Source organism: Lepidochelys kempii, chromosome 10, assembly GCF_965140265.1.
Source record: "Lepidochelys kempii isolate rLepKem1 chromosome 10, rLepKem1.hap2, whole genome shotgun sequence".
In the NCBI taxonomy this organism is placed as follows: domain Eukaryota; kingdom Metazoa; phylum Chordata; order Testudines; family Cheloniidae; genus Lepidochelys; species Lepidochelys kempii.
Genome location: NC_133265.1, coordinates 53,733,394 through 53,755,284, shown reverse-complemented (window position 1 = coordinate 53,755,284; position 21,891 = coordinate 53,733,394). Strand labels below are relative to the sequence as shown.

Here is a 21,891-nt window from a genome sequence, read left to right as displayed (position 1 = left end):
ATTTCATATAGGGCAACCTGTCTTAATAACATAATCCATCCCCTTTTCATTGGCTGTGCCTTGGCTTACCAGTTCTTTGAATGTACCAGTGTAGCCATGAACATGCTGACAGTTAACCATATTCTTTAAGTCTTTCAAATCAAATAAATCTAATGTATATATTTCCTATATACATTAGAAATCTCTGTACATTTCAGAATGAAAGAAATTATTTTGACAGAACATTTGTTTTGCATGAAAAATACAATCACACAATTCTTTTCGTACGAAGTCAATTTGAGTAATCAGAATTGAAGAACAGAAGGGAAGAATTTAATATATTTCTGCGTCACTTTAAAAAAAAATCTGGTAGGGAAATCTGTAACATTTCACTTTCTCCCACAAACCATCATTTTCTTCACTGTAACTTCACAGCAACTATAAATGATCACATACCTCCAAAGTGCTATTACAGCATCAGGAACAAATAAAATATTCTAATCACCTAGACTTAGACTTAGTCTGTTTCTCCCATGTGCATTTGAGCTCATACAAAAACTGTATTCCCAGTGCTTCTGGTCTACTTCTCTTAAAGCACAATACTGTGGATCTATTATTTCATGGCAGCCAGAGGTCACCCAAGACAAATGTGTAGGCAAGAGCTATGGGCTTTGGAAGGGGGAAAAAATGGTGATTTTGATTAATCTATTTGTCAGTGTTAATGTGGAACACCACTTTGGTAATAGCAGCACAAAAGCAAAATACCTCTGTACACTGAAACCTTCAATACCAGAAGAGAGTAATATTAAAATACACTTCCTATTATTGAAGCTTATCCAACAAACCATACAAAAGTCACTAGTGCAAAACTGTTAAAGTAATGAATACACTTATTGATAGATAAAAAAGATTAGTGTGAACTTTCAGTGAAACTCACCAGAGAAATAATATGCCTCGCATTACAGAAAGAGCAAACATCAACCTAAATAGTTATGAAATAAAACCATTTTATAACCACATTCTGTAAGCACAAAAACTAAGCTTTAACAGTTTGACATCTATATGGAAAATGGCTTAATGAAGCCTCAAAACCAGGGAAGCAGACAACTTTGGAGTTGAGACGCAGAGTTTTTCAAAATCATCTTACTGTCATCTTACAATATTCCAATATGTTTCTTCCAAAAGCATTCTTAAGTCATTTATACCCTAAGGATATATTCTTCATTATACATTCAGTTTTTCCTATTTGGTTACATGTTTGCAGAAGGATAAGTAAAAACAGTATTTTGTCAGTACAACTTCCAGAGTTTTGAAGAATTGTTATAATTCCCTATAAATCACACTCATTTATGCTATTTTTGTAACAGAAACAAATATTTTGGATCAACTTGGTTACAGTCTATTGTCAATCTAATTTAGAGATGCTAATGGTTAATGGATAGTACTATCTTTCTATTCACCTAGTCTTCCCTGTTAAAAAGAGAGTGAGAAGCTTAGCAACTGTAAATTATCATGCTTCCACTGCACACTGATACTGGTGTCCTTCACTTAGTGCATTTGCAAAGTAAAAGACACAATCAAGCAAACATTTCAGTCTCTAGTAGGATCATCATTAAATATTCAATTTCAAATAGTTCCTTTTTCAAACAAGATCTGTGTACAAAAAAAAAGGCTTAGTATTTTTAGTTGGGAAACTAAATTAATATATTTACAAAGACTGGATTACAGAGAAAGAAGGTCCTATTTAAATAGAACTGTTACAATATTTAGATATGTGCTTTTTATGGTTTCCCTGATTTAAAAATATGCTGCAGTGCATAGTTTATCTGTGGATCCCACAATATTAGAAAACACCACAAATTATTTGAAAACATACCTTTAAACTTTTGATTTCTCATGAAAAAACTTTCTCTGACTCTTCCCATTGTCCCTCAGGAAGGACTGGGATTTGAAAGCACAGGAAGTGTCAGATTTTAAAGTGTCATTTCATAATGCTCACTTTTCCTTTCAAACCAAAAACTCTTTAAAAATGTACAGATTCTGAGCCTGTCATTTTTAGCCACACAAACTGTCTACAGGACACCACACACTCTCTCTTTCTATCTGAAGTATGTTTACTGTAAAATTTTAGAGACAGATTTTATTAGGATTATGCAGCACGTCTCTGCTTTATGCAATCCCAACCATGTTAATCATAACCTCTCCCTCTGCAAATCATGTGGGAAGATAAACTCTCTCTTATCCTCCAACTTTTATGTAAAAGTATATAGTACAAGCCTCTAAACACACAACTGGTCTGGGCAAAAACAAAAAGGGAACCTCTCCGCACGTGCCTGGTCACTTTCACTACGTGATTAGCTCTAAATCAAACCACAAGCAAACACCAGAAGAAGAGGTAGATGACACACCCCAGTGTGAGCTACTTCAGCTGTAAGGATTAATAAGAAATAGCCTCTGCTCTGCAGTAGCTGGCCCAGACGGGTGTCCCCCTCGCCGAGAAAGGTAACTGACGAGCCAGTCTAGAAGGAGGGCAGGCGCTAGGGGATAGACCCTCCACAGCAAGCCGGAATTTGCAGCTCCCCGGGGGGCCGGCAGCGATCGCAGATGCGTTCGGCAAGGGGAGACGCCGGGCTAAAGCGCTCGGCAAGGTTTGGTGCGCGGGGTCCCAGGGTGGGTCAGAGCGGCACGGTGAAGCAGCACCAGCTCCAACGGACAGTCACCCCTGAGGAGCCAGCCACGGGATCGCCGTGCCGAGCAGCACTCTCTGGGCACGGGACTAGCCCCACCAACTCGCCTCCTCCCCCTCAGCCACCCAGGCCGAGGCAAAGCCCCCGCTCTGCGCCCCGGGCCGCTCTCCCCGAGCCGGCCCGGCTCCCAGCGGCACGAACGGGCCTCGGGAAGGGGAGCAAATCACAAGTAACCCGACCACCTGAGCGCTGCCCGTGGCACTCCCCGCCCCAACCCCCCAGCGCACCTGCTCGCCGGCCGGCCCCGTGCGCCCAGCTCCCCGGCGGAGCGAGCGCCCATCCCCGGCGCGGCGCGGCACGGCACGGCACGGCGCGGCGGCTCCCCGCAGGGCTGCGCCTACCTTTCATCGCGGCGATCACAAAACACATCATTTGTCAGGGGCGACGCGGCGGGGAGCAGAGCACCGAGGGCGGGCCGGATGGGCTGGGTGCGCGCTAGCCGGGCCCCTCTCCTTGTACCACCGCCTCAGCAGCATCTGCCGCCTGCCAGCTGACAGCCTGCCACCGCCTCCTTCCCCCGGCCCATATGAGACTCCATGTGACCCGCTGACATCAAGCCAGCCCCCCCTCCCTGTTTACACCGCTCGCCTCCTCCCCGCCCTGCCGCGGCTGAGAGGCAGCGCCGCCGGCCACTCACAGGCAGAGAGGCGGCAGCGCCGCCTCCTCGGGACTGGCCCGCTGGGCTGCCGCGGCGGCTCGCTCTATCTCCAACGGCCGCCGCGCGCCCGGCCCCCTCCCGCTGCCGGAGACCACCCGGAGCACGAGCGCTCCCGGGCTCTCCCACTTCAGCAGCCGGCGGACAGCGAGCGAGCCGCGCGCCTGCACAGCCAGCTCGCCCCATGCACGGCGGCGGCGGCGGCAGCAGCAAGGAGCCCTGCCCTGTGCCAAGACAAGCCGCTCGCACCAACCGCTGGTTTAGGGGGGAGAGCGTCCAACCCACCCCCTTCCCCAGCACTGACGGGCCAAGGGCCAGAGCTGGACTCTGGGTCTGCCCCGAAAGAGACTACGCTGGAATTAGGGCTGCTTTGAGGGAAGGTGCTTAAGAGAAGGGCTGTGGCAAGCACCCTTGGCCTTTCAGGACAAGTTACATCGCACTGAATGTGCTAAAACAAGGAGGGGTTCGCCCGGTGGAACTTTAAAGACTAACAGATTTATTGGGGCATAAGCTTTCGTGGGTAAAACGCCCCACTTCTTCAGCTGCATGGAGACTGTATCTGTAATTTTCACTCCATGCAGCTGAAGAATTGGGGGTTTTTTTTACTCACAAAAGCTTATGCCCCAATAAATCTGTTAGTCTTTAAGGTGCCCCCGGCTGACTCCTTGTTTTTGTGGATACAAACTAACACGGCTGCCCCTCTGATACTTGAATGCGCTAGTGCCTCCTGCAAACAGCTTCCAAACGAGCCACTTTGGCGTTATGCTGAACGCTGATCATCAAGGAAGGGGCCCTGCCGAAGATCTTCAGAGCTCTCTCCCCTTTGTGAACTTAAGTGCTGTAGTGTTAAACCAAGACACTGATGGAGGGAAAATGGCCTTTCTCTCTCCCCTCTTCCCCACCTGGCCCTTAGGAGAAACTAAAAGCAGCAATTATTAGGTTGTGATTGAATGAGGTGCAGATGTTCTCAACATAGGGTCTGTGTTTTCGGTTGTGGCAAGCACATACATAATTGAACAGAACTACATTAAAAAACATCACAGCTGAATACCTGAAGGTGTATTTCTAAGCCAAACGCAGCTTGCGCTTGATCTCTGTTTCTGTTTACACTTTTCCACAGGATTGTATTTTGAATTGAAAATAACATCTTATATTAAGAATAGGGCGCAGGCAGCATGACAAAACTACAGGTTTATTGGTTATTGATTTAGAGTATGATCTAATTGAACATTTCCATTTTAAGTATATTCTGTGATGGGTTCATATTCAGTCAGAATTTACTGTAAAATGGATGAAGCATAATTCCATCATTGGATTTTTTTCAATATTCTGGATAGCAAGAGCTGTCACCAAACTGGCTATCTGTTCGCATGACTAAATTTTGTAGCTTTACTATGTACACTCTATATACACACACATTCAACTTATTCAAGTACACTCTGAAGAAAATTGTATTAGCAAGAATGTTCATTTTGCCTAATCTTGCCCTAGAAATGGGAGCAGAGAAATTCCCAAAATAAGAGTACAGTAGGGCATAGATACACTATAACAGGGGTAGGAAACTACAGCCCACAGGCCTCAGCCGGCCCGCGAGCTCCCACTGAGGAGTGAGGTTTGGAGCTTGCCCCACTCCGGTGCTCCAGCTGGGCGCCAGGTCGGGGCCGCACCGCATAGCTTGGCCCCGCTCCGGCGCTCCAGCCGGGGCGCAGGATCGGGGGCTGCTCCACGAGGCTCCTAGAAGCCACATCATGGCTCCGCTCTGGCTCCTATGTGCTCCAATGGCCCCCTCCGGTGCTCCAATGGGAGCTGCAGGGGTGGTGCCTGAGGATGGGGCAGCGTGCAGAGCCGCCTGGCAGCGCTTCTGCGTAGGAGCCAGAGAAGGGATATGCCGCTGCTTCTGGGAGCCACTTGAGGTAAGCACCGCTCCGAGCCTGCACCCTGGGCCTCTCTCCATTCCCCAACCGCCTGCCCCAGACCTGATCCCCCTCCCGCTCTCCAAATCCCTCAATCTGAACCTGGAGCACCCTCCTGCACCCCAAACCGCTCACCCCCAGCCGCACCCCAGAGCCCGCACCCACAGCCAGAACCTACCTCCCTTCCCACACCCCTGCCCAAAGCCCCAGCCCCCTTCTTGCCCTCCGAACCCCTTGGTCCCAGCCCAGAGCACCCTCCTACACTCCAAACTCCTCAGCCCCACCCCAGAGCCCGCACCCCCAACCAGAACCCTCACCCCCTCCCGCACACCAACCCCAATTTTGTGAGTATTTGTGGCCCGTCATACAATTTCTATTCCCAGATGTGGCCCTCAGGCCAAAAAGTTTGCCCACCCCTGCACTATAATGTATATAATAGAAGAAGAATGACAATAATGAAGCTGTCTGCAGTGTTGCTGTAGCTGTGTGGATCCCAGGATATTAGAGAGACAAGGTGGGTGAGGTAATATCTTTTACTGCACCACATTCTGTTGATGAGAGAGACAAGCTTTCCTGCTACATAGAGTGCTTGTCTCTCTCACCAACAGAAGTTTGTCCAGTAAAAGGTATTACCTCACCCACCTTGTTTCTTTAATAAGGAAGCTAGCACATAAGCTTAAAAAATTACATAAAGACAGACCAGGGGCAACGGGAACATCTAAATGTTTGAAATAAAGATCTACATTTGAGAGAACATTTAAGAGATGAAGGTATATGCATCAAACTTTTGTAAATGTCCCATAATGGATTATTATTATATAGTTTAATAAAGGGCACAATACATTATGGTATTCTTTACATGTGATTATAAGTCACTCAGGTATTCCTAGCCATTTATCAGCTTGGCCATTCAAGTCACATTAATGCAATGTTTTGACTTTTTATATCTTCATAGTTTAAAAAAACCAAAACTAGAAGAACTGGACTGATACAGTGATGCTAGAATTAGGTTTCCTATCTTTGGCATACATCATTTGATCCATTTTGCCATCCTGACTTTCATTAAGTAGAGTCTTACTTTTCAACAAGCAGAATAAGGTACTACTCAATGAGCAAGGGTGGAAGAATACCACCCCAAATTATGTTGTTCTTCATAGTACTTCACCTATAAAACACATGATACACTGAACAGAAATTATACACGACATGTTGGACTGGATTAAGTTCTGTTACTATTTTGTTTATAACTTTTCAGAAGCTGGAAAATGTTTCTTTTACATTTGGATCAGTTGTTTGATGCCGCCACACTTTGAAATTTAGATGTACTAGGATAACTTACAGTGTAGAAAGAAAGAATGATGTCTTAATGTATTGTAGTGTAGATTTAGACAAACATTTCATTCTGACACAACAAGTAATGTCAGACCTAGGCTTGAAAAATGTCATAGTCCATTAGCACCAGTCTGGTTGTCAAATATTTAACCATAAGGTACATAGCCTTACATTATTACTGATCTGTATTTATTTCCAGTCAAACTGAAATGAAACTGATAATCTACAATGACATCTGATGTGCTAAATGGCTCCAATAATAAGTAGTCAACACAGATTTTTATTCCTACATTTTACAATATTTGCTTCATATATTTACAGATTAGACATTTTAAATGATGAATAGAATAACTGTCCTTATACCTTTAAGCTTTAGAATGTCAATACCACACATCTGAGGGAAGCAGACTTTTTTTTCCACTATATTCTATACTTTCACATGAAATTCCCATCTAAAACCATCTTCAAAATTCTGTTTTTCTAGCATAAGTAGTCAGTGTTTAACCTACACACATATCCAATTAGCTCTATCTTCCAGATGCATCATTCTGATCATCCAATCCAAAACTGACTTCTGTTTTTTAACCAAGAGTGTTACAGTAACTGTACAGAGTATTACATGAATTTAGTCAACATATGAATAGCAAGAAAAATACCTTATTTGCTGTCATTTTTCATATCCTGTTCCCACAGTGACAGTCATGTAACAGTTAACTCAGCATTACAGTTTACTTGACCAGAATGTATTCTCACTTTTTCGTATAAGTAATTTGTCAAAGTTGAATCAATTAAGTAATATGAAGAATACTTGTCAAGTATCAGAAACTTACATTATACTTGGATTATGTACTACTTAATGACAGGTTCCAGAGTAGCAGCTGTGTTAGTCTGTATTAGCAAAAAGAAAAGGAGTACTTGTGGCACCTTAGAGACTAACAAATTTATTTGAGCATAAGCTTTCGTGAGCTACAGCTCACTTCATCGGATGCATTCAGTGGGAAATACAGTGGGGAGATATATATACATAGAGAACATGAAACAATGGGCGTTACCATACACACTGTAACCAGAGTGATCACTCAAGGTGAGCTATTACCAGTGGCGGGGGGGGGGAGGGGAATCTTTTGTAGTGATAATCAAGGTGGGCCATTTCCAGCAGTTGACAAGAACGTCTGAGGAACAGGGGGTTGGGGGGGAAATAAACATGGGGAAATAGTTTTACTTTGTGTAATGACCCATCCACTCCCAGTCGCTGTTCAAGCCTAAGTTAGTTGTATCCAGTTTGCAAATTAATTCCAATTCAGCAGTCTCTCGTTAGAGTCTGTTTCTGAAGTTTTTTTGTTGAAGAATTGCAACTTTTAGGTCTGTAATCGAGTGACCAGAGAGATTGAAGTGTTCTCCAACTGGTTTTTGAATGTTATAATTCTTGACGTCTGATTTGTGTCCATTTATTCTTTTACATAGAGACTGTCCAGTTTGACCAATGTACATGGCAGAGGGGCATTGCTGGCACATGATGGCATATATCACATTGGTAGATGTGCAGGTGAACGAGCCAATGATAGTGTGGCTGATGTGACTAGGCCCTATGACGGTGTTCCCTGAATAGATATGCGGACACAGTTGGCAGCGGGCTTTGTTGCAAGGATAGGTTCCTGGGTTAGTGGTTCTGTTGTGTGGGGTGTGGTTGCTGGTGAGTATTTGCTTCAGGTTGGGGGGCTGTCTGTAAGCAAGGACTGGCCTGTCTCCCAAGATCTGTGAGAGTGATGGGTCATCCTTCAGGATAGGTTGTAGATCCTTAATAATGCATTGGAGAGGTTTTAGTTGGGGGCTGAAGGTGACGGCGAGTGGCGTTCTGTTATTTTCTTTGTTGGGCCTGTCCTTTAGTAGGTGACTTCTGGGTACTCTTCTGGCTCTGTCAATCTGTTTCTTCACTTCAGCAGGTGGGTACTGTAGTTGTAAGAATACTTGATAGAGATCTTGTAGGTGTTTGTCTCTGTCTGAGGGGTTGGAGCAAATGCGGTTATATTGTAGAGTTTGGCTGTAGACAATGGATCGTGTGGTATGGTCTGGATGAAAGCTGGAGGCATGTAGGTAGGAATAGTGGTCAGTAGGTTTCCGGCATAGGGTGGTGTTTATGTGACCATCGCTTATTAGCACTGTAGTGTCCAGGAAGTGGATCTCTTGTGTGGACTGGTCCAGGCGGAGGTTGATGGTGAGAAGAAAATTCTTGAAACCATGGTGGAATTCCTCAAGGGCTTCTTTTCCATGGGTCCAGATGATGAAGATGTCATCAATGTAGTGCAAGTAGAGTAGGGGCATCAGGGGACGAGAGCTGAGGAAGCATTGTTCTAAGTTAGCCATAAAAATGTTGGCATACTATGGGGCCATGCGGGTACCCATAGCAGTGCCGCTGATTTGAAGGTATACATTGTCCCCAAATGTGAAACAGTTATGGGTGAGGACAAAGTCACAAAGTTCAGCTACCAGGTTTGCCGTGACATTATCGGGGATGCTGTTCCTGACAGCTTGTAGTCCATCTTTGTGTGGAATGTTGGTGTAGAGGGCTTCTACATCCATAGTGGCTAGGATGGTGTTTTCAGGAAGATCACCAATGGATTGTAGTTTCCTCAGGAAGTCAGTGGTGTCTCGAAGATAGCTGGGAGTGCTGGTAGAGTAGGGCCTGAGGACGGAGTCTACATAGCCAGACAATCCTGCTATCAGGGTGCCAATGCCTGAGATGATGGGGCGTCCAGGATTTCCAGGTTTATGGATCTTGGGTAGCAGATAGAATACCCCAGGTCGGGGTTCCATCACTCTCACAGATCTTGGGAGACAGGCCTGTCCTTGCTTACAGACAGCCCCCCAACCTGAAGCAAATACTCACCAGCAACCACACACCACACAACAGAACCACTAAGCCAGGAACCTATCCTTGCAGCAAAGCCCGTTGCCAACTGTGTCCACATATCTATTCAGGGGACACCATCATAGGGCCTAATCACGTCAGCCACGCTATCAGAGGCTCGTTTACCTGCACATCTACCAATGTGATATATGCCATCATGTGCCAGCAATGCCCCTCTGCCATGTACATTGGTCAAACTGGACAGTCTCTATGTAAAAGAATAAATGGACACAAATCAGACGTCAAGAATTATAACATTCAAAAACCAGTTGGAGAACACTTCTATCTCTCTGGCCATTCCATTACAGACCTAAAAGTTGCAATTCTTCAACAAAAAAACTTCAAAAACAGACTCCAACGAGAGACTGCTGAATTGGAATTAATTTGCAAACTGAATACAATTAATTTAGGCTTGAATAGAGACTGGGAGTGGATGGGTCATTACACAAAGTAAAACTATTTCCCCATATTTATTCCCCCCCCCCACTGTTCCTCAGACATTCTTGTCAACTGCTGGAAATGGCCCACCTTGATTATCACTACAAAAGGTCCTCCCCCCCACCCCCTGGCTCTCCTGCTGGTAATAGCTCACCTTAAGTGATCACTCCGGTTACAATGTGTATGGTAACACCCATTGTTTCATGTTCTCTATGTATATAAATCTCCCCACTGTATTTTCCACTGAATGCATCCGATGAAGTGAGCTGTAGCTCACGAAAGCTTATGTTCAAATAAATTTGTTCGTCTCTAAGGTGCCACAAGTACTCCTTTTCTTTGTGCTACTTAATGAATATGAATAAATATTAAGATTAAAATATTGTAAATACCCATACATTTGTCAGACAGGAGAAATGACACACATGATTAATTTGTGTGTGAATTTGTGTGGGGGGGTGGAGGGTGAGAGAACCTGGATTTGTGCTGGAAATGGCCCACCTGATGATCACTTTAGATAAGCTATTACCAGCTGGACAATGGGGTGGGAGGAGGTATTTTTTCATATTCTCTGTGTATATATAAAGCCTGCTGCAGTTTCCACGATATGCATCTGAGGAAGTGAGCTGTAGCTCACGAAAGCTCATGCTCAAATAAATTGGTTAGTCTCTAAGGTGCCACAAGTACTCCTTTTCTTTTTGCGAATACAGACTAACACGGCTGTTACTCTGAAACATGATTAGATGTAATTCATTCATTTGTTTATGGATCCAAAGACCACATGAATGTATCGAGACCACATTAATGATCCTGTATATGGTTTACACTAAAGGCTGGGAGGAGGGGATGGAGGAGATAAGGAGGGAGACTGTGGATCAGGACTCTTGGGCTCTATTCTCATCCCTCCCACTGATGGTGTACGCATGTCCAGGTCACTTGGAACTCAGATGTTGCTCTGTGCGTGGTGTGTAGCTGTATTAAGTAGGTGGAGCTCAGGAGTGACTCTCCCTCAACCACTGCTGGTACCCTGAAGAAGTATATACTGATTAGCACATGCATTCAAGAGAAGTAACATGACCCCTTCTTTGCAGCTAACCACTTCTGAGGTGGTGTGTGCGGTAAAGGGAGCAAGGAAGGAGCATAACTGAGCCTGGACCTTGCACAGTAGACACCCATTTACAACATGACTTTCTCCTGTGCACCTGAGCAGTGGCCGGCCACAACTTGGCCTTTAACTTTCCTTTGCCTCACTTCATGTGAACTAGGTATAATATCTACCACACAGGAGTGTTAAGAAGCTAATATTTGTAAACCACTGGAAGATCCTTTTACTACATTCTATAGCAATGCTGTCTATATTACAGAATGTAAATCCTCTTGTAATCAAATTACTGCATGCTGCCTCTGTTACATGTAGATGAGAACCTTGCTTATTCAAGAACAACTGTGGTATAAACAGCATTAAATAAAATGGCCCCAGATCTATGTATTTTGGATGTCAGCAGAGAAAAAGTTTATGGATTGTGTTTAAAAGCTACCTAGAGCTAACTTTTTCTTAGGAAAAATTTTTTTATTGAAAAACAGTTTGAAGCTTTCATAACAATTTGGTGACATGAATTTTAGTTTTCCATTTTTCGTTGATGTTTTAGTGTATTTTTATTAATAACAAAATTATTAGTTTATTGAAAACCCAGTTTTTAGTAAGAAAAAGAGGTCTTCGGTAAATTAAAAACTTCAGTGATTTCAAACCAGATTGATAAAAATATAAATAAATTTTTTCATAAAAGTATCCAAAAATTGGGCAAAAATGGGCTTCCTTCTGCTAGTGAATTGGAAACAATTTGAAATTGCAAACTTTTACGAACATTGTTTCCCCATTTTTAAGCAGCTCTAAACCTAACCGCTTTTGGCCAAAACTTTGGGGAGGGGCTATCACTAATGAAGGGTAAATATAAGCAGTTTCTGGCAATAAGCACTGGCAGAATCCTGGTAGATTAGGAGTTTAGTACAGAGAATTCTGGCAACCATTATAATGCATAACTAACTCCAAACATTGGAAATCCACTTTCTTATGTCTTTTGCTCCTTACATACCATTGATTATATGAAAAAAAAAAAAGGCACATGGGCACAGTGGGGTCCAAATAACCATGTTTATTAAATATACACACACAGAATGCCTAGCTACACTGCTGCTCTCAGTTGTTAGCCCCTTAGTGGTGCTCACTATTTAAAGGGATACTACCCAATTCCTACACACCAGCAGTCCAAGGCCCCCTGGTGGGCTGCAAACAGGTTTCAGGGGGTCCGCCAAGCAGGGCTGGCATAGACTCACTGGGGCGCAGGACAGAAAACACAAAGCCCCACCTCCCTGAGCCCCACCACCCAGGGCCTGAAGCCAAAGCCTGAGAAGAGTAGTTATGCAGGGCCCCCTGTGGTGTGGAACCCTGCGCAATTGCCCTGCTTCCTACCCCCTAATGCTGGCTCTGGTTTTTATATGCAGAAAAACAGTTGTTGTGGCACTAGTGGGCTGTGGAGTTTTTACAGCATGTTGTGGGGGAGGGCCTCAGAAAGAAAAAGGTTGAGAACCCCTGCTATACACTATATACATGGAGGGAGAATGATAGTCCCTAAATCTCAAGATTAATTTCTCTGTAGCTTTTGCTAACATTTTAATTCAACTGATTTATTTGCAGCACTACAAGCAGTTAATCAGTGAAGCTGAATATAGCATTGGTCATCCCAGCTCAGGTACCTCTTTTGTTATTTATAATGGACACTAGCACTCCTAAACTGCCATACTACCTTGCTTCAAACACAGCATGCCCCAGAGTTCTTATCGGTGCAGTGTGCTTTCATACCACTCCCAGTGTGAGACTGGCTATATGTCACAATCAAGCCATTTTGTGAACTCCCCCACTATTTTCATTGAGGTACATTATTATTCACTTCCTTTCTTGAACTATTGCATTGTAGCTGCGCTCTGTTAAACAGCTGCTGCAGTTCTGCGGTTGGTGAAATAAAATAAAGACTGACACAGAGTTTGCAAGTGCTTTGGAATTCTTCTAGATGAAATGTAAGTCTACAAAGTCATTATCATTATAATCAGCTAGATATGATGTTGGCAGTGAAAGGTTTGAGAGATCTAGTCACATTTATTGTCACCCAAACTCCTCCAACTTTGAAAACCCTTGAAAGGACAATGTGTATCCAAATGTTAGATGTCTTCCTAATTACTTTAATTCCAAAGTATACTGAGGTTAAGATTATGACTGATCAGCGGTCACTGATTGCACATCAGACCATGAAATTATAGAGAGATTACCAACAAATGTATCAAGCTGAATTTGATAAGATATATGAGAGCCCTAGGTTGGGGTTAAGATGCAACTAGTATAGGTCACTCTGCTGCACTGCAGAATCCTTGCTTGAGCTCACAGTGTTTCTCTGCTGTGGTTCTGAAGTCAGGAGATTGCTTACCCTTACCAGCAATTAGATTACCTCCCTTCACTCACAATTACACACCATCTCAACAGTCACATGACCTGTGATGCTTGCGGAGAATTGGAGAGGTATACAGGATGTTGTTGGAGTTGATTGTTGAATTCCCTCAAAGAAACAACTGTTGGACCCTTTTTCATGGAGTCACCTGTTGACCCAGACTGTCTCTCAAAAAAAGCACTCTGCCTCAAAGTTCACACTTTGAAGGAAAATTGACTAGATTGTAGTGAAGCAATTCCAGAAATTCCTGGAATCTTCAAGTCCTTTTGACTCTAGCCACCTTGGTTTGAGGCATGGCTATAGTATGGAAACAACTCTGATAATGTTGGTTGATTATCAATCAACCATCCTCCTGATGTTGGATGAAAATAAGTATCCATGCTGAAAAGACATCAGTATGTCTATAATGCATCTGGACTCCTAGCACGCGTCTCTGGAGTTGTTTGAGTGCCTCTGCCCCCTTCCTTCTGAGAGATCCCCAGAGTAGTATTGGAGAATTGTTTACCAGCCTGAAGACTCTCTAGTGTAGGGTACAGCACAGGGTTCTGTGTGGTTATCCCTTTTTTCAATGCGTGTTTTGGAATTAAGAGGGTTAGAGAGGAAGTGACATCTGGTTACAGTGTCTCCAGTACACCAGTGACATTCAGGTCTATATTTACAAACCTGCCTGTGCTACATCTAACAGAGAATGAGAGATGGATGAGCATTCGTTAGACAAGACTGAGATAATATACACAGAGCGGGGAAGCAATGGTAGAAATGATATCAGTAGTCTCACTTGATGGAGTTTGCCGGCCACTTTAATCCATGGTTCACAGACAAGGTTGTTACTGTCCCCAGCTGTTTCTGTAGAAGCAGTTGCGCAGCATGCTTCTTATCATCTGCCCTTGGCAAAGAGATTGCAACTTATGGTTGAATGTGGTCTTCAGTAAAGCTTGGCACTTCATGGTTAGGTTACCTAGTGGTACATCTTCAGGCTATTCAGACATCTAGTTTGAAATCCAGAATCCCAATGATTAAGTAGCATTTCTCTCCAAGCGCACATCATTGCAGTGCTCTGTGATCTGCACTGGCTAGTGACTGAAGTTGAAGGAGTTGGTCTTGACCTGCAAAGCCAAGAAGATTGAAGTCTTGGCAGCTTGAGAGACCACTTCTTTCCTCATACGATAATATACGAGTTGCAATTACCTGAGATGCTAGATGTAACATTTCCTTTCAATGGGAGAGGGCTAGCAGCAAAACATATCCTTACCTTTAGATATGGTGGCAGCCACTTGTTTTTCCATAGATGAAGGGGAGTGCTGGGGATGGTGGGAAGTGGGACTGAGCAGAGGGCATCTGCTTTGAAACTGGGATTTTTTAACATACCTGTTTTCAAAATTGTTTGATATATTTAAAAATTGTATCTTTAATTCAATGTGCTTAGATAATTACATAGGTGCAGCTAGAAAGAACTCTGAATAAAAACAAGCAAGGACTTGATTGTGCAACCTTTCTTTGCCCACAATGAGTAGCACTTACTCACAGTAGTCTCACTGAGACTACTCAGGTGAGTAAAGGCTACGGAATCTACCCCTAAATACACTATATTTGCCCCCTCACTTCTTTCCAGTTTGGGCAAATTTAATCTAAAAACTCTATGCCAGTGTTTTGATTCCCTCAAGTCATGCCTTATCCATCCAGCCATTATAGGTGACAAAAACTCTCCTTATTTTTGATGTGTGATTAAGAACAAGGCTTCATTCGGACAAATCAGCTTTCTCTGCTGTTAGTGCTCTGAGAACAAATACGGAAATTATTTTGCTTTCATTGGAAAATAGACGTTTCTGTCCAGTCAAGCAAACTAATCAATTATTCTGCGTTATGAAATACTCTTTTTATAACTATTGACATTTCAGTCAGTTGTGCCACATGTCAATAGTGGTTTTACTGCTCACATTTAACCTACAGCTTACCGGACAGGATTCATCTAAGTTGACATTGTCTGATCAGCAGCATATTCCCTGCTCCCATGAGCATATACAGTATTTATACAGCATTGCATTGAAGAATATTTGTGCTAGGATGAAAATAATTAAGGCATATTTTCATGTTCTGATACAAAACGTAAGTTTAATACCAAATATGCTCTCTAAAATAATTGAAGTTTAATTTAATGCTGCTCTCCAGCATTATTTTTCAACCCACTTAACATGAGGTTCTAAGCTTCTCTGACTCCCATTCTTCAAGCACAATACTTACGACTGGACACATCTGAGGCACTGCGCGTAACTCATTCCCTTCAGTTCCTCCCAGAGATTAATTCTGATCTCTAAAATGTTAATGAATTTTGGCAAGGCTAGAAGTGCCTCTAATGACACACAGTATATATACTGTTCATTTGTTCCATCCCTTTCCTCTGTTGGTAACAGGCAAACTGTTTTTCATGGATCAAATACTCCTGCTTTAATAAAACTTCATGCCCAGCCCTGAAGTCTTCATTCAAGACACCCTCCTATACCAGACCAGATTTACAGAAGAAAGCATATTACTGTACATTGCTCTTAGTGAAAAATAAAAAATAATTGATAAGCAGATGAAGGTCATACAAGCAGTGTTGTATGAAACACTTTCCAAGTGACTGCTTATTATAGCTTTTAAAGCATCAAGGATATAATAAACTTTAATGATTTTATTTTTAAAAAAGCCCCCAAATATTGAATGAAACAAACAGAAGGCTACCTGGCTATATAAAATGACAAATAAGCTGCACAAACAATGATACAGTTACTGGGCATGAAATCCATACAGATCATTCCCTTGAAAAATTACGATTATCAGACATGATAAAGTCACACTGTTGAAGGATATTAGTCTTTAGTGGATGCAAAATAACAAGATGATTCACTGACAAATGAAGCTAATTATTAGGGAATATTGTTTACCAAGTTCTGAAGAGAATACTTGCATAGTATAACCTTTTTCCAGAAAGAAAGAAACATTCTAAGTTGATGCATTTGATTACAAAGCAGGGTATATAGGGCAGACCACCTACAGTGACTGATGCATTGCTTCATATAAAGCCTATCTGGTTTCACAACCTAAATTTATATTAAGCTAGCTAGAGAAAGCAATTTTTATTTTATGCATTTAGAAACAAACCATGGAAAGTACTTATAAATGTCTCATTTCTTACCTTAATAATTTAGAATGAACTACTGTTGCTTGCTTGATAAGAATCATTCTTAACTCAGGATTTAAAACTCATTAGCATACCTTTATCTGACAGAATGGAATTCGCCAAGTATTTTTCACATAGGCACATCATTTCTGATTATTTCAATTCAATTTTAAATGATCTTTGACAGGGATACCGAAAGGCTTGTCAGAGAATAGAGAAACATTATGACATTCCTTCCCCATATCCCTTTCCAGAACTTGAAATAGGAGGGGCAGTTAATAGAATCAAGGCTAATTTAAGACACAGTTAATCTTCACTTTAAGGCTGTTATAACTTGGGGGGCTGAGAGAAGGTTACCTCTAACACAGCAGCACTCTGGCTCACAACTGTATTCAGATTCTAACACACACCCCAGTATTAAACACAAATACCTTGGTTTCAAAGCAAATGCACTGCAAGGATGTACTTTGCAGACGACTGCTTGTGGATGCACTTGGATTTCAAGACATTTTAAAAATGTCCAAATATTATTTAAAATTATACTCAGTCTTTTAAATCATTCGGTTAATTATTAATTGAAGAGTACTGAATGATTTTCATATTATAATAAAAATAGTAACCAAGGTAGCATTTTTTTAGTGCATTTAGTTAAATGACTTATTTGTCCGTCTCCTAGCATGTGCAATTCTACCTGATAAATGAACAGTGTATACTTGATTTTCAGTTAGGTGCATCAGAGGACACTGCACACACTTACCTGATTTGGGCATGTTAATCACATAACACCATCATGTTTGTCTCTCCCTCAGGGTCTGATCCAAAGCCCATGGAAGTCAAAAGAAGCACTCCCATTGAATTCTATGGAATTTGGATCAGGGCCTGGGTGTGGTGTTGAATAAAGGTTTGATCAATATGAACTGGCATGGCTGCTTACTCACAAGTGGCAAATCCATGAGTAAGTTATGCAGATCATCCCAAATGAGTACTCATAAAAAGTTTATATCACTGCGGACATATATTGTTTTATACTGCATATTTTTCAGGAAAAAATGTTTTGTGAATATTTTAGAGGGTTTTTTTTTTTTTTTTTTAAACTGGTACTATGTTTTATATCTCTAAGCCTGTAAAGCCAGGTTGCCTTATCAACATGGCTCCAACTGTATGGGTCTGAAGAGGAAGAGAAAAAATAATGGACAAATATTGGAAACCTCTAAAATTCAGAAAATTATATACGTAATATTGTTGTAATTATAAGAATCCATGTTTTACAATCTACCAGGTGACCAACGGAGTTGTCCTATTAAAAAGGCGGGATTTCCCATTCCACAGTGTCATAAAGCACATGTGTTTGTAGCCTTTATGGTTCCATTCATTACTGGACGTTAAACCACACATGGAGAGGTATATACACGGTGGTACAATCTATGTGATAAATTGTGGAATCATGGTATAAACTGCATTTTTCATGAACTTTTAACAGTTCTACTTGCTCGTTGGCCAACAAGTTTAACTCTTACTAACATTAAAATCTCTGAACAGTTTTTGAATGACCACATGTTGAGTAAAATCCACCAGATTAAAAAATGCTTCCTCACAAGGTCACACTATTTTTAGGTACAGAATGAGCAACGTTCAGTCCTGGATTAGAGACAGCACACACAAACACACACAGTTTCCACTCACAATGTTAAATACATGTTCATCTAACTTGTTCCTTTTTTCTTTCATGCCTGCTTTCCACCATTTATACATCAACACTATTTTTAATCCCTGCTACTCCTCCTATGTATGGGACATGTTTCAACCTCAAAGATGAAAGTTTCAGAAAACTGACTGAGTGAAAACAAAAGGTTTAGATTAAAACCGATTTGCAGCCTTAGCTATCACATACCATCACAGCTGCTATAAAACAGTGTGCTTGTATATATGTTGTATTAAACACAAAATGGTTAAACATAAAACTAATAATTGAAATCAACGATACTACTCCCACATTTAAGGCAAACAGGATTTGGTTCAGTACATTGGCTCACCTGCACTCCTGAGGACCACATATAAAAAAACTGGGTGTTTTGAAATATGTTGAAAAGTTGAATAATTATCAGGAGAAGCAGTAAGAGGTGCATATAAAACAATGAAAAACAAGATTATACGACAAAATGCTTGAGAAAAACATTACCAAACAAGACAGGAGACATGCCAATAAAAAGTGAATTAGCAGAAAAGGCTTCAGAAGATAAAGATATGTTCAATTTCTATGTTACATGATAGCAGCAAGAAGAACCTCAACAATTCACTGATCAAAGACAAAGTGGTAGACTATCTGCTGTTGAGGAAGAGCTAGAGAAGGATGGAAATGAACTCTTCTGCAGATGACTGAACGGCTAGAATGTGCTGAATGAATAGATAACACCATTTCTGAACAAATCCCTGACATGAAAGTGGAAGCTGGATCACTTCCAAAAGAAGAACTGAAAAAAGCCATCAAAGGAGGTAGAGAATAACTAAAGTCCAGAGGTAGTGATGAAATCAACACCAAAATGCTAAACTGTTCTAAGGACAAAGCTTTTGAAGCACTACTGAAGATATGCAACACAATGGGAAAAGAACAGGAATTGCTATCAAATAGGAACAGAAATGCCACTGTGAAACTGCAAAAGAAGGGCAACCTAGCTCAATGTGGAAACTGGAGAGGACTCACCCTATTTGCACCCAGCAAAGTCTTTTTTCAACATTTTTCTTAATCATGCTAAAGATCACATAGAGGAGACACATGGAGAAAAACCAAAGGGGATTTTGACAGAAGCAATTGGTTAGAGATCGCATCTTCCCACAGCATGTTATTGAACAATGCAAAGTGCTAAAAGCCTCTCTGAGTCTCAGCTTTGTGTGTAAGAAGAGAATATTTAATAAATACTATCAGGACATCTTGGCTCTTCTGAACATCTCTGTTAGATTTGCTAAACGGTACTATGACACACTGTACAGTGAAAATCAGGCATAAAATAAATGGGAGTCATCAAAATCATGGCACTTTATACTTAAGACCAAGCGACACTAAAGGAGAACAGATGAGAGCATTTGGCAGCTGACTCAGCCATTTGCTAAAACTAGGCAAATATCTGCAGTTCCCTTCACTATAATGGTATTTGTCAATAGACTGTGGTCAAGCCACTCCTCAGAGAACTCTGGTCCTGCCTGGTTTACAGTGAAATCTGGATTGTGAGTAGACACCGTTGCGGTTCATCCCACAAACAAGCATATTCAGTCGAAAGGCCAATGTGGATTAAGAAGCCTATGTGTTTTTATGATGTGAGAAGGGGGTATAGTGAGAATATGGTGAGTTATCCTGAAGAGTCAGTGTATGTAACATTCAAGAACGATGACTGAATTAATCGTGGTCTAAATCCTCCCTTTCATCTGTGCAGACAAGGGAATAGGCAATAGGCAGATCTTAGCCTGGGGGCTGAGGCATGTACTGCATCTGTTGTACTGCATTTACCTCTCCTGGTCTCCATGATGCTGTTGATCTATACAAGGGGACTGGTGCCTTAAGCCAGGGCCTCCTTAAAACCCGATTCCCTTGGTACTTCCCCACTGCAGGTGGAGAGGGAAGAACTTAAGTTAACACTTAACCTATGGGTGTGTGTCTAGGCAGTGAGGCTCCAAAGGGACCAGGGGGAAGAAGTACAGAAGCTCAGGCCCTTTTTATGGATGGTGCTGGCCTCCCGTGGCTCCTCTGAGATTTCTTAAACACCTTTGCAGATGGTGGAGGGGAAAGGAGGGAAACAATGCATCTTGGGGATAGATCCCCTGGTTGTTCCACAAGGGTACAAACAACCACACAATGAAGGAATGATCTGGTTTAAACTGTGAGGAGAACCTCAAGACATTTCCAGTGCCCTGTGTAGGGTTTTCCCCAAATGTTGGTCTAGACCAGGGATAACAAAAGCAACCAAAGGATCTGTGCCAAATCTTCTGGTACCTCTGAGAGAGAACCTTGCAGTCATGATGCATCCCCACCATAGCGGTGCCCCTTAGAACAGGGGTTCCCAAACTGTGGGCTGTAGCAAATAAATACCATTGCCCAATACAGTGGGGTTTCTGGCAATCCTTATGAGTCAGATATGGTTGCTACACATTTTCCAGATGCAGCAGGGGAAAAACCAAATCTTAAAATTACAAATTTGGAAGGAAAATTTCATTTCCCTGAAAAAAGTGTTATGGCCCCAGTCCTGCACTGAGCTCAGAGCAAAAGAAATCAGCCTGCAGGGAGCTGCTTGCAGAATCTGGGCCTTCGACCTCATCTACATTCGGATTGCAGCCAATGTGTCACTGTCTGAAACTAACTAAAACTGAGATGCTGTCTGCACTAGGTGTTTCCACTACGTGGCTGCACCTGTACAGCGGAACGGGAACCTAAAACCTCATTGTAGACCATGCTGCAATAGTGGTATTTTTTTAAAGGTAAGCCTGAGTGTCTCCTTGGTTTGGGCATACATTCCTGCCCCATCACAACTGAACTCTCAATACCTGGATACAGATCTAGAGGTATCCACAGATAATACAGTTCTGCCCACTGAAGTACATGGAGGTGCACACATGTGACACAGACAACATTTGGCTGAATGTGTTTGTAGAGTTCTCATCTCAAGTGAAAACACTCAGATAGTTTGTTAGGGATATTCACCTCCCACCCACAAAAGAATCAAATGTTTCTTTTTGGTTAGCTAGAGATTCAGACTGTTTCACACCCAGCCACGTAGGTCCTTTAATTTCCATCTTCTCAAGGATGAACAGAAGAGCAAACTAGAGAAGCCTGTGCTTGGCATTAGCTGGTCCTCACCATAATAATGTCTCTCATAAAAATTCTCTTTCATGTAACACAATACTGGATACGCAGCAATCCTCCAAAGTTACGCAAGCAAGGGCTCTGTCATGTTACAGCTGCTCACTGCTAGTGTATCTGACAGATTCTTGACATGATCCAAAATACAGCAAAGATATACAAACAAACTTAAAGGACAACAGTAACATGAGCAGCTGAATGCTTTCTGTTCTGCATGATGAAGAATCTCACCAGAAATAGAACTAAATTGTTCCCTAAGATGATGGAAGTGAAGAAACAAACAGGAAAGTACCAGCAAGGACAGCAAATACCCCAGCCACTAACTAGTGATGTGCATGCAAATGCCAGAGTGAGGGGAATCATATTATAGTCCCTCTATACCCTACAGTACCAGATGAGGTAACAACAAAACA

The 21,891-nt window shown here is 42.2% G+C and overlaps 1 protein-coding gene across 4 annotated transcripts in view; it reads right to left on the bottom strand.

Annotated features, from left to right (window-relative positions):
• RORA (RAR related orphan receptor A) overlaps positions 1–21,891 on the bottom strand; it is a 552,459-nt gene that overhangs the window by 100,347 nt on the left and 430,221 nt on the right. Inside the window, exon 1 of one of the 4 annotated variants that reach the window (XM_073303637.1) lies at positions 3,068–3,260. The exons of the other annotated variants lie outside the window; for them this stretch is intronic. Within the exon in view, the coding sequence (XP_073159738.1) occupies positions 3,068–3,098 (31 nt within the window). The 5' untranslated portion in view covers positions 3,099–3,260. Of the gene's footprint in view, positions 1–3,067; positions 3,261–21,891 lie in introns of those variants that run through there. 4 annotated transcript variants of the gene reach the window in all.